This window comes from Pteropus medius, unplaced genomic scaffold, assembly GCF_902729225.1.
Source record: "Pteropus medius unplaced genomic scaffold, Ma_sr-lr_union100, whole genome shotgun sequence".
Lineage (NCBI taxonomy): Eukaryota > Metazoa > Chordata > Mammalia > Chiroptera > Pteropodidae > Pteropus > Pteropus medius.
In genome coordinates, this window is record NW_024340696.1 from 28823927 (window position 1) to 28838299 (window position 14373).

A 14373-nucleotide genomic window follows, 5' to 3' on the forward strand; every position below is an offset into this window, starting at 1 on the left:
CTTGTTTCAGGACTTGATCAAGAAGCCGTGTCTGTATCCTCCTCCCTCCCCTAGAGGCATGTTCTAAATCTTGAATCTTTATAGAAATTATTGAATTCCCACCCAACTCACTCTCTCCTCCAGTTTCTTTTCACAAGGTGTTGGGGAGTTCCAGCTCTGGCCTCAGTGAATGATCTTGACTCTCCTTTTCTGGTTCACAGGGAACACTTTTAGTTCTCTTGACAATCGCCAGTACTTGCTTCCAGCCTGGACCCCAGAAGGCAGGCCCAACCTAGCCCATCCCTTTTTGCAGCTCGTCTGTAGCTTGTGACCAGGTCTTTTTCACTCACTCACACACACACACACACACACACACTCTCTCTCTCTCTGTTTCTCTCTCTCTCTCTCTGTTTCTCTCTCTCTCTCTTAAATACTCTACCTGTATTGTTACTTTGTATTTGGAACACGGATAATGCATGGGAAGTGTCAGTTCACTGTGTCATCTTGATTGAAGTCTGGATTTTGTCTGAATTTAGCTTGTGAGCTTCTCCAGGGTGGAATGGCTTTTTATCAACATCAGATGTGGTGCCTGGCTGTGGGTGCCTGGTAGATGTTTTTTAATGAAGGACTTTTGGGCATGTCTTCTTATTCCTGTTTATACCTGGAATGTTTTGTTTGAATCCCACTAAAGTTGCATAACCTTGGCAAGTTGCTTAACTTGTCTAATCCTCCATCTGTTCATACCCCACCCTCATCAGTGATTAGCAATTTCCCTGGCAAAGCAAACAATTTTCTGCAACTGTCATTGGATATGGTGTTCTATATATGTCAGTTAGGTTAAGGTGGTTGATACTGTTATGCAGACTTGTATATTTTACTAATTTTTTGGTTTTCTGGTTCTATTACTGAGAGAGATGTGCTAAAACATACAGCTGTGATTGTAGATTAGTCTAGTTCTCCCTTTAGTTCTGTCAGGTGTTTTTTGTGTGTGTGTGTTTGTTTTTTTTATGACATCTATTTTTTGTCGTTGAAATCTTCCATATGGATTCATTTCTTTTTTTTTTTATCAGCATTATTGAAGTATAATTGACATGTAACAAAATGCATGTTTAAGGTATGTAATTTGATGAGTTTTGTTATATGTATATATACCAATGAAACCACAACTATAGTTAAGATAATGAACATATCCATCAACCTTCAAGGTTTCTTAGTGCCTCTTTGTAATCCCTTGCTCTAGCTCCCCCACCCCCAACCAGGTAAACAGTGATATGCTTTCTGAACTATAGATTAAATTGTATTTTTATAATTTTGTATAAATGGAATCATGCTTTATATACTCCTTTGCCATCTGACTTCTTTCACTGAACATGATTATTTTGGTTTTCATACATGTTGTTGTATTTATCAGTAATTTACTCCTGTTTATTGCTGGGTAGTATTCCATTATATGAATACACCCTAATTTGTTTATCCAGTCACTTATTTCTGGACATTTGGATTCTTTTCAATTTTTTTGACTATTAGAAATAAAGCAGCTTATAAACGTATGTATACAAGATTTCATGTGGACATATGCTCTTGTTTCTCTTAGGTAAATACCTAGGAGTAGAATGGCTGTGACATATGGTAAGGGTATTTTAATTTTTTAAAACATTCCTCAACTGTTTTCCAAAGTGGTTGTACAATTTTATATTCCCAGTAGTAGTGTATGACAGTTCCACACTACATCCTCACCAACATTTAGAATAATTAACCTTTTTCATTTTAGCAGTTTAACAGGTGTGTGTGGTTTTTCACTGTTATTTTCATTTACATTTCCTTGATGACTAATCATGTTGAACATATTTTTTATTTGTATGTCATTTTTTGTGAAGTGACTTTTGCCTAATTTTTAATTGGGTTGCTTGGTTTTTATTGAGTTTAGAAAATTCTTTACATGATCTTGATACAAGTCCTGTATTAGAACATAATTTGCAAATCTTTCCTCTCAATTTGTGGATTGTCTTTTCATTTTCTTAACAGTGTCTTTAAAAGAGAAGTTGTTAGTTTTGATAAAGTTTAGTTTATCAATTTTTTCTTATATGGATTATGTTTTTAATGTATCTAAGACATCTTTGTCAAACTCAAGGTCACAAAGATTTTCTCTGTTTTTCTCTAGAAGTTTTCTAGTTTTCTGTTTCACATTTAAGTTTTATAATCCCTTTTGAGATAATTTTTTAAAATATGGTAAGATAGGGATCAAATTGGATTCCTTCCTGTATTTCTGAAGCCCTATTATTAAATGTATATAAAGTTATCATTGTTATATCTTCCTGATGCACTAACACTTTCATCATCATGAAGCATCCCTCTTTGTTTCCAGTAATATTTCTTGTCTTGAAGTCTGTTTTTCAAATATTAGTATAGCCACTCCAGTCTTCTAAGGCTTATTATTTACATGGCATATGTTTTCCACTTTTTAGTTTTCAACTTATTTGTATATTTGTACTTAAAGTGCTTCTCTTTAAACAGGATATAATTGATTTTTGAGTTTTTATCCAGTAGACAATCTCTCGTCATTTGATTGGAGTGTTTAGTCTATTTTTATTTAAACTAATTACTGATATAGTCTCGTTTAGGTCTGACATTTTGCTGTTTGCTGTTTGTCTCATCTGTCTTTTGTTTTTTATTCTTTCTCTTCTGTCTTCCTTTGCAATAATCAAATAATATTTTGTAATCAATTTTAGTATTTCTCTATTGGCTTTTTAGCTATATCTCTTTGCATTAGTTTTTAGTCTTTCTCCTGGGAATACAATAACATTTTTAAGCTACCCAGTGTCTTTTAAGTTAATATGGAATTGCTTCAGGTAAAATATAGGAACATTGGAACAATATATTTTCATTTACTTCCATCATCAGTGCTGTTTTTACCATATATGTATATATATTACATCTATATACAGTGTTATAATTTTGTTTAAACAGTCATATATCTTACAAAGAAACTATAAGGAAAAAGTGTGTGTGTGTGTTTCAGTCCTTGTTTGGACCCAAATTATCAGCTTATATCATTTCCCTTCAGTCTGAAGAACTTTCTTTAATATTTCCTGTAGTGAAAATCTCCTAGTGACAAAGTCTCTCTATTTTTATTATCTGAAAACACCTTTATTTTGCTTTCATTTTTTTTAAAGCTAGTTTAGCTGGATGTAGAATTCATGGTTGACAGTTTTTCTCTTTTAGCACTCTGACAGTTCCAACATTCCCCATTATTTCTTATGAGAGGCCAATTGATAATGGTGTCATTGTTTTCCCTGGATAAAATAGATAAGTTTTTTCTGGATGCTTTTGAAATTTCCTCTTTCTCTTTGGCATTCAGAAGTTTAATATGATGTGCTTAGGACTGGGTTGCTTAGGGTTTATAACGCTTGAGATTCTTTGCGCTTCTTAGATCTGTAAGTTAATGTTCTACACAAAATTTGTGATTTGGGGAGAGGGGTGGTTATTTCTCCATATATATTTTTCTACTCCTTTCTCTTTCTCCCTTCTTCTAGGACTTCAGCTATACTTACATTGAGCCTTTTGATTTTTATCCCATAGATCTCTAAGACTGTTCATTTTTGTTTAATATTATGTTTCTCTGTTTTTTGATTGGGTAATTTCTGTCTTTAAATTCCCAGTTCCATTCTTATCGTTTATCTCCAATCTGCTAGTGAGCCTATTAAATACGTTTTTCAGTTATTATACTCAGCACCCCAGTTCCATTTTTTTTGGTAGTTTCTATTTCACTGTTGAGATTCTCTGTCTGTTCATTCAATAAGACCATATTTTACATTTAATTCTTTGAAAACGTTATCCTTTAATACTTCTTTCATATTTTTAAAAGCCATTTTGAAGTCTCTGCTAAATTCAACATCTGAGCCCACTCAGTCCATTAATATGATTACCTATTTCTTTGCATGTCTAGTAATTTTAGGTTGAAACCTGGACATTATAAATTATATTTTGAAGTAACTCTGATTCAGTTTTGCTCCTCCAAGGATTAAGATTTCGTTCATAATAGGTAGTTAGCTTATCTGGATTAAAACTGTAAACACTCTCTGTGGTGTGTAGAAGCCAATATCTCTGTTCAGTTCTTACAGCTTTTAGCTGTTTTTCTTTTCTTCAGTGGCTGCTTTTCTTTTGTCTGGCACCTTACTAGTCTATGTAGCACCTGCATAGTTTGTTGATTCTCAAGAAAGCCCACAAACTTGAAATTCTTATTTCTTTTAGTTTCAGTTTTTCAAAAATAAACTCTCCTCCAACTTCTGTTTGTTTTTATACATTTTCCAGTGTGTTTAAATACTTTTTTCCCTGCACACATACTATAGTTGTCATCTGCAGAAGGGTTTGCTTGACCACTTCACTTCGATACTATTAACAGAAGTTGATAGAAAATAATTTTAAAACCACTTCTAAGTGAGATATTATCAAATCACATTTAGGGTGGCAGTAAGATGGTCAAGTACAAGCTACTCATTCCTGAATTTTTGTTTAGTTGCCAAGACAGTTCCATGCCCTGAGTCAAATAATATTTTGCATTTTAATCTCAGTTTGGTATAGTAGTGTTGCATTTCATTTGAGGCTATTAGACCAACATTAAGATATTACAGATCAACACTGTCTCAAAAGAGGCCAAGATTGAGTGGAAATGGGGGTTGGAGCTACCAAAAAACGGGCAAAAGAATACTTATCAACCTTAAACTGACTACAATATATTTTCTCTTTGAGTGTTTTCAATTGTAAAAGCTTTGTCCTTCCAGTCATGTACATCTATATAATTGCAACATTTTAATTTTACTTAATATGTAGGAAAATCTTCTTAAATGTTAAATGTGACTACTTCTTTTGAGTAATCTGCATTTTCCTTTGGCAATATACACTGAGAGCTGAGCATTTGTTTTCAATACAGAGTAAGAAACAAAGAGGATCTGGATGGGGAAATTGGAAAGCTTCCTGATATTTTCTAAAAAAAGATTTCACAACCTGGCTTTATTGGATGTCTCTCTCTAAAACATGAAACACACACATATTCAAATAAGGGTATACAAGCACATTCTAAAGCCTTTTTTTACTATATATTTTTTGACATCTATATCTCTTAAGGCATTTAGCAGTCTATGTGGTGTTCTGTTTGGCCTCTATTCGCAAATATGTTACTAGACTGAAAATAATCGGAAAATAGAGAAATCTCAGTAGGGGAGGATAGTGCTTAGAACATAAATGGTAGAGACCCTTATTCCATTGAAAAAGATTTGTTTCTTCAGAGATTTTAGGAAACCCTCTGTGAGTGTTTGGTTGACTTACATAGAGGGATTAGAGCTAGTATGCATTTTTTAAATAAAATTTTACCGTTAGATATACTGACTATATACTTCAGTTTCTCAATTGTTAAATGAACCTAATAATAAGTACTACCTTATAGAGTTTTAAGAATTAAATGAGATCATTGATGTACAAAAATATTTCAACAGCTAACACACTTGAGTTTTTATTATTAATAAAATCACAGTTAGACTTGGAAGAGGTGAATGAGAATAACAGTCTATTTTATTTTTATGGTGCATCTCTTTGGAATGCCAGATTAAAATTTTATAAAAACTAGAATTTTTTTGAGTTTACAATGGGAAACAATTATTCATTCAGGAATTAATTTCTTCTTGAATTTTATCAGAAGATAGATTTAACTTCATCTATTGCTAATTATCATTGTAAGAGAATAGGCCACTGGGATTTTAACTAAGGCACTAAGGTACAATAGTGTGAAATTCAAAAGAGAGATATTTCATTTTTGAGAACCAGTTAGAAGCTCTAAAACCCATAAGGATACTTACAGGTCAAGGAAGAACATTTTGTGAGGATTCCTTCAGAAAATTATGCCATGGCTTCCTCCCACCTCATGGGAGAAGTGAGGAGTGCATGATTTTTCACTTAATGTCTTTGAGAGGAGCTCTAAAGGGGCCACTTAGAGAATTCTCAGAATTCTCTTCATTTAGGGGGTCTGAATCCTCTGAGAAATCCAACAAGGAGAGAACTGTAGCTGGGTAACTGCTCCTACAGCAAGAGCTATCCAAGAGATGACTGTGTTGGAATTTGCCTGTACTCCAGTGTTTGTCAGGGCAAAGGAAATATGAATGCTTCCTGCAGATCAGAGGCAGGCCTAGTGGAAGAGAGGGATGGCCTGGAGCTGTTTGATTCTTGCCCCAATAAACTGTGTAGAAGGGCAGTGAGGCTCTCTAACAGTGAGTTTTTTAAGTGACAGCTAGAAAGCCAGGAGGAGAATGACTTATCCACGTCAGTGGAGCTACAGCTAGAAGGAACTCTGAGGAGAGAGTCTGAAGAACCCATGAAAGTGCATCTGAGAAAACAGAGTCATCTTCAAACGTTTTCAGGCAGGCCTTTTGGCAGGACCACTTAAGTTGGAATCTCCTTGCCTTCCTTCTCCCAGTGTACCTCTCTCCTTTGCCTACTTTAAAGAGAATGACAGCTAGGGATGGGGAGAGGAGGTCATGGAAAAGAGACAAAGCTGATCCTACTCTCTTTTCAGCTGGGGCTGGGAAAAAAGATTTGATTACCAAGTGAAGATTGATTTGTTACCTAACATGACCATAGATGTTATTTAACATTGGTTAGAAGAATCATGTGGGCCTGCTGAAGTAGTCACCCAGTGGCAGGGGGACATCCCCCCACCCCTTTGTAAATTTTAAGAGGATAGTCGAGACAAAAATAAAGTTGTATTTGATTATATCCTGCAGTTAGTGCTTGTTCAGTGGACATAAAAATCTGTGAAAATTTTCATACTTGGTATAGTAGTGGATCAGAATCTATAGTAACGCATAAAGAATTGCTTTTATTCTTGAAAGTGCCTTGACTTATATGAGCATTACATGCAATATAAGTATATGCTCTTGGATTTTTTTAATGTCTCCTATTTAGTGCTGGCATGTTACTTAATTGTAAAAGAGCATTTATCCAAAAATAAATGTTAGGATGTTATTCTTCTAGTCTGCCCAGGTGGTTTAGATTGTTTCATAAACACGATAGATGACTAAAGTTTTTTGAATGAGATTAAATTATTATGAATTGGCAACATTTTAATAAAAGGCTTAAAAATTCTTACTTCTCCTTAAGCAGACCTTCACTGAACAAACAGCTCTGCACATCTGAGGCTTTGGCTGTGCTAACTCATCTGGTCAATTGCCTCTCTACTGTCCACTTCTGAATCCCCGCCGACCAACACCTAGGTCAAGATTGCATTGTTTGTACAGTCTCTTTATTGTGTTTTAAGATCACAGTCTCCATTCTTTTTGGTAAGGGAAGAAAGAAAATAGAAACATGGCTGATTAAAACATGATTAAAAAATAACTCAAAATGTAAGAAAATAGAGAAGTAAATGAGATTCTTAGTCTGGTAAAGTTTCATTTGGACCCCATTACTAAGAATTGATTATTTGCATAGTGTCTGGATTTACTTCCTTTGTTGAGGATATAGAGTAATATACTAGTAGATTTTCAGAGCTTGATGTAGCTCTGTTGTTGTTGTTGTTAAAATTCGAAATTATTAAGTGCTTCTGTATTAGATACTGAGGTATAAATATATTTTCTCTAATCCTCAGTAATTCTGGAAAGGTATGTATTTGATTCTCTTGCAAGATAAGAAAACAGACTCAGGGAAAGTGACTTCTCCAAGGACATATTGTAATTACAGAGTTGGGATATTTGGATCCAGATCTGTTTGGGGGATTTGGACCCAGACCCATGTTCTCTTAGGTCCTATTAGTTTATTATACTTTTTAAGAAGAATTTGCAGACTTGATATCCTATGAGGTCACTCATTTCTTTGGCACAAAATTATGACTATTGGTACTCAGTATTTGTTTCTATTTTGGTTTTCTTTTGTTTTTGGTTTTTACAGAATCAGGACAGGAAATTATGACTTCTGATTCTTAATTTCTTATTGTGAAAGATAACATACTTTCAGAAAAGAAGGTAATGTATATGTATGCATACTTTTATAAATAAAGTGAATCCCCAATAACTATTATCCTGGTCAACAAGTAGTCCACCTGTACATGCTTGATTTCCTTAGCTAAAGAACTAAGCCCAGACTCTAGGCAAATGTTTGGTTCTGAACTACTGGACCCAAATGGTTATAATTCTCTTTCCTTCCCCCAGTAATTAACCACTATCCTGACTTCAGTCAGAATTTCCTTGCACTTTGACTCCCTAGGCATGCATTCCTAGACATATCATTATTTTTTTTTAAAATGAATTTCTTTCCATAGATTAGAAGTTGCCTAAAACCATAAAAATCAGGATAGAGATTAATAATTTTGGGGTCATAGAAGAATGTTTGATTTATTTAAGAACACAAACTTTTCAAGAATTCAACACAAATAATTGCTATGCTAACTACAATTAGTATTGGTCAATCCTTTGAGCTATGATGCAGATTTGTTACTTATTCCAACTTTCCCCCATTCGCCAGTCTGAGTAATACTTTTCTGCATTAATATTTTCCTAAATATATAGTATAGATTATGGAATAAGTACAAATATAATTTGCCATGTCATTCATAATATGTCCCCATTTTATCTCTTTACAGCATGGGTAAGTTCTCTCTCCATAGGGATGATTTTCTTTTGCTGCCCAATAGTCAGTGTCTTCACAGACATATTTGGTTGTCGGAAAACAGCTACTGTGGGTGCTGCTATTGGATTTGTTGGACTCATGTCTAGTTCTTTTGTAAGGTAAGGACTTGGTTTCTATATATTGCTTTTCAAGAATTGTTAGATGCCTTAAAGTTTTTCTTTCAGAAATTTTGCTATTTATAAACAAAACCTTTATCATTGCTTAAACCGTAAGCAATATGACTATCCATTGCTATCCATAGCAGCAAATCAGAGCTTAAGAAATCGAATGCTTTTTCTTACAGTGCCTAAGAGTTAGATGTCAATCAGGATATATATATATTCTTTGGAGCCAAGAAAAGTATTTCTCCTTTTGTTTGTTTCTCTTCCCCTAAAAATCCCCAAAGAACTTGAGTTAAAACAGTGAGTTGTCTAAAACAATGGCATTAGTTTAAGGTTAGCTCAGTCCGAGGCCCAAAGGGTACAGTAAGTGGTATGTGGAAGCAGTTGTTCCTCGGCTTGATGTGAAGTATTTTTATGAATGAGATCAAAACTTTGTTATTTATTTCAACTCAGGTAGAGAATTCCTTTGTGCATTTTAAAAAAAGAACATGTTAAAATTAAAAAAGATGGCAAAATAAAGTGTTCAAATACAGCTTAAAGTAAAACTTAATATCAATACACTTTCCTGTGTCTATGAAAAGATGTAGTGCACTGAAGAACTAACTACAAAGAGCTGACGGGCACATTACTGTATGAAGCACCTCTCCCTCCAGTTCCAGTTCTATTAGTAAATCCCCTTGCATTGTTAGAATAACCCTAGTTAGAATAACACTAGTTTAATATGCAGTTCTGGTTATCTGGAGGTGATTAACAAGAAAACCTCCTAAGGCGATTTTCATCCTGTGTCTCTATTTTAGTGATTTATCTTAATTTCTTTCCCCTTTCCCTTCCCTAGCTGTCTTCATGCGCTAGTTGAAAAGCATTATTGAGGTCATTAGGAGAAAAAAAACACCTTACATTTATTGCCCTGATTATTTTTAAATATTTGTGATTTAACCAACAGAATCCTTGGTTTATTAATTTTACCCCAAGCCCACCAACACCCCTTCCTCAACTCTAAAGTGAGCTTCTTTCTTTCACCTAACTTAGACATTTTATTTGGATTCTAAACAATTATTTTTTTTTCCTTGATAGAAAATATATAGTCCATCTTTAATGTACCTTTATGATATTTTTCTTTTAAAGTTGTTTTTTAAAGAAAGTAAAAACAATTTTGTTTGAAAGGAGATTCTGCTTAGGTGGTTCTGTGAGATCATTTATTTTTAGTTCTTTTTTAGCGGTAATACAACATTGGGCTGTTACTGCCTCGTCACATACCTGCTTTGCTCTGGAAGCCTCCAGGTACCCATTGTCAGTACCTGTGGCCCTAGTAGTTGCTGAATGTATTAACATTCAGGCTTTGGTGGAGAGGACCAAGAGGTAGAAAACCCATGTAACTTATTACCTAGTTTGGTAGACAAATCATATATAAAAACTTACTTATAACAAGTAATGTTTTTCAAACCTTGACCATTGAGAAATAAAAATTATGAAATACATTTTACATTGTGACCCAATTCTCTCTCTGCTTTCCGCTGACTGAAACAAAATGTCTTGAAACCATATTTACCTTACTGCTATGTAACGGTCTCACATTTTCTATTCAGTTTCACTGTATAACCCACTGATCAAAAGCTACCAAACTTCCAGAGCAATATATAGAACAAGGGGAAATGTGATATAAATTCCAAGTGTTTAACGATGGACTCACTTTTTCTATAGCTCAAGTTCTGCCTTCTTAGGAAAGCTTTCTCTAGCAACCCCAGGTCACTTCAGTATCCTTTTTGTATCCGTGACTGGTATCTTATTGATTTACTTGCTGAGTTACACTGCACCTATTCACTAGTCAAACTTCAACAATTTGAACCATCTATTATTGAGGTGGAAATTTAGAAGTAAGTGAAGAAGGCTCAGCAGCAGTGAAAATGCCGTCACAAAGCTTGTGTACTTTACTCTGTGGGAGAGATACAAAGCTGATCTCGCCCACCATGGTATTTAAAATGGTGTGCAAAAGAATGTTTCCAGTTTATATCGGTGGCTCCCTGGTTTTCCACCTGACAGCTTTACAGTACTGTGGTGTAACTGTATAGAAACTGATGTTCATGATGATACTGTGTTGTCAATACTATTTTTAAAATATGTACTTTGAAGAAGGCAGAGAAATGTATAATAGATTTAGATTTTCTTCCTTTAAAATTGTTAAATAAGAATAAATTAGCACCTTAGGTAAGTTGCAATTATCTGGAAAACTACTTATGTGGAAAAAATTGATGTAGAATAAATGAAGTATTATATTTTGTTCTGTATAATATGGGGTAGATGTCTTGTTTCATTAAGTAGATATGAATACGGCATAGCCCTACCCATAGGATTAACAGTAGTAATATTTTTTTCACCAAGTACTTGGAACACAGTAGCTGCTAAAGATGTTTATTGAATAAAGAATGGAGATTCAGGAAAGGGTGATCAGAGTGAGGTAAAGCTAATCTGGGAAAGCTTAGCTTGACTGAAAGATGGTGTTAGCTGTGGGTTAATAGAGGGGGAAAGGCATTTGAGAGAGAGGATGGCAAACATGCACTGATTTTATCAGATTCTAGACTTCCTTATGATTGCCTCAGCATTTTGCTAGACTAGTATTATTGTCCAAAATTTAATTATTAACCAATTTTATATTAGTTTCATTAATTAATAGTTTGACTTTACTATGTTGATAAATAGCCTTTTGAATTAGACATTTCAAAAGAAAAAACTTTAGTTTTCTTTTACTCCTTACCTTAATTGTTTCAAAGAATGTAATGATATGATCCTTTACTTTCCTAAGAAATATGTAATTAAGTTATTTGGTTAAACTGTCAAATTCTTAAACTTTTATTATTCTTTTGAGACATAGCCTTAAAGCTTACAAACTAGAATCACCAATGAACATACTTCATGTAGTCTTTCTGCATTCAGAAATATGATTTGTTATCTTGCACAAACTGAGAAGAGCGCAATATAGGGCGAAGGTTGGTCTGCAGCCCTTAAGCCAGCAGAATTGAGACACAACTGCTTTTCCATGCAGATGCTCCTGACATAACCTTGTGGGAGAAACGTAAAATGCAGCCTTTCCTTTGACTAGATTGCTTAGTAAGTGCCTGGGAAAACCACATAAAATAATGAGCTTTCATAGTTAAATGACCAAAAAAACTTTTATTGAGACTAAATTTTTTTGTTTGTCAGTTTAATTACTGCCGGTTTTACCGAGGCCCTTCCTGGCACTGTCTTTTATGAGTCGTGGCAGGCACACCAGCTCTCACCCAGTGCTGCGTGGTTCACCTGAAATCCACCGAAGGAGGAGGAGGAACAAAAATCACTGACGACCTTAATAGTAGTTTTTCACATACTTGAGGCATTTTTATTATCTATTCGGCTCACATTAAAATATTTTTAGCACTATATTCTTGGTTTATTTTCATCTGTTTTTGGTTAAATTTTATTTGTAGAAAATACACTGACTAACTAAGACCCACTTTTATGCTAAGGTTTTATTCTACCAAGCACATGATATAAGTAGTGAAAGTTGCTTTCCATCTTTTTTATCTTTACACAGTTCCATCGAACCTCTATACTTTACCTATGGAATCATATTTGCCTGTGGCTGCTCCTTTGCGTACCAGCCTTCATTGGTCATTCTGGGATACTATTTCAAGAAGCGCCTTGGACTAGTGAATGGCATTGTCACCGCTGGCAGCAGTATCTTCACAGTTTTGCTGCCTTTCTTTTTGAGGGTTCTGATCGACAACGTGGGCCTCTTTCACACACTGCGAGTGCTCTGCATCTTCATGTTTGTTCTTTTTCTGGCTGGCTTTACTTACCGACCTCTTGCTACCAGTGTCAAAGAAAAAGACAGTGGAACCAAAGGAGGCAAGAGATTCCCCCTCTTTTCTAGAAAGTTCAGTCCTCCAGGAAAAATTTTCAATTTTGCTGTCTTCAAGGTGACAGCGTACGCCGTGTGGGCAGTTGGAATTCCCCTTGCGCTTTTCGGATACTTTGTGCCTTATGTTCACTTGGTGAGTATGCTTCCTTTTCTTTGCTGGCAACAGATATTGTTTTATACAGGAAAACTTCTTAGAAGAGCAAGATGGATCAGGTTAAAGTTGGTCTTGAACATTATGCTCGCTGCAATTCAGGAACTCTTGAAGTTCAAGGCCTCTTAAGACAAGGTCAACACATCCATTAAACAGAGGACACGTGTCATGGTGTGCTCTGGTATTTTAAAACTCACCAAATCTAAACAAACAAAAACAACTTTTTAAAAAAAGGAACAAATGACACCAATACAGAAGACTTGATAGGTCATTGTTGCTTCAAGTGACGTACAAATCATAATCAGGGACAAAGATGGTGCAATGATTTTGTCAGCATCAATAAATTTTTTCAACAAAAGGGTGAAGAAATTAGGTAAATAGTAAGCCAATGGCCTTGACACAAATAAGCATTACATCCACTTGTGGGGTACTTCTGGGAAATGGGAATTCTATTCAGAAGATTATTTGAGAAAACTTAGCAAGTTCCAAATGAGGGGAAAGTGTAAGGGTTTTATAGGAAATTAGGGTTTCAAGTGCTCAAGCAATTTATATTTATCATTATTTCAAGGCAGATTTCAGCCTCTTTATACTGAACCAGATTTGCTCAAAAGTGTTTATGTTTCTTTTTTTCTTACTGTTGTGGTTGAAAGTGTATTTACACTTCAACATAGTTTATAAACAAAAATTATACTAGGGCAAATTTTTTTTTGTATGTATACTGTGTATGAACCTGGATCTTTTCTAACTTTTGGTCTATGTATGGGCGTTTGTACAGTTTTTCTTTACTTAAAGTTTTGGTGAAAGTTTTTAACTGAGTTCAAAGAATTACTGAGCTCAAGGAGTCAGCTAGTAAACTGCAACACTGTGAGTTCCTATGCTCAGTTTAGAAAGGAATTAGGTCAAAGAAACATGAAGAGAGATGGTAGATGTGTCCTGGATCTAAGAATAATTTTGATTTCTCGATTCTCCTTATTCTCTTTTCGCCAGGTGTGTTGAGGAAGCATCTGTCATGATTAATGGGGAGACAAGGAGAAGGACTAGTTTTTAGTACTCTGAGCCACTTAGTGTTCTGCAGAGAATGAGGTACTAGGAAAATGACCTACTATGTGACCCTTGTCACATATGCAGTATGTGGCTACCTCTTGATCTAATAGTCCATTTTCACACATTTAAGAGGGCATATCTGAACTGTGAAAAGCCATTTTTTTTGGGACTATAGATCCATTGTGGAAGGATCAATTTTACCAACTATCTCTTCCATAGCTTCTGTAGTTAAGATAACATTTGTTGTGTTCTTCTCAAGGCTGAGTAGATTTTTCTTAATTCTCTTTGGTACTACAAGGTGAACACACCCAGAGAAATTAGTATCTTAGCTTTGCTAATACCAGACATTTACAGAGGACAAGTAGTAGGTGATCGTCTAGTTATTGCTGGTAATATATTTATAATTTGGAAATTAATTTAACATTTTTTTATTTGACTGTCGCAATAAATCTGTGGAGTAGGTGAAATAAGTAATATTAGCATATGTTTTACAGACTGGAAAACAGATCCATCATTAACAAAAACCAAGAATC

At 34.7% G+C, this 14373-nt stretch overlaps 1 protein-coding gene across 1 annotated transcript in view; it reads left to right on the forward strand.

Annotated features, from left to right (window-relative positions):
• Positions 1-14373, forward strand: part of SLC16A10 (solute carrier family 16 member 10) — a 96087-nt gene that overhangs the window by 51376 nt on the left and 30338 nt on the right. The window contains exons 2-3 of the mRNA XM_039870499.1: positions 8603-8747; positions 12319-12778. Of these exons, the coding sequence (XP_039726433.1) occupies positions 8603-8747; positions 12319-12778 (605 nt within the window). The remainder of the gene's footprint in view (positions 1-8602; positions 8748-12318; positions 12779-14373) is intronic.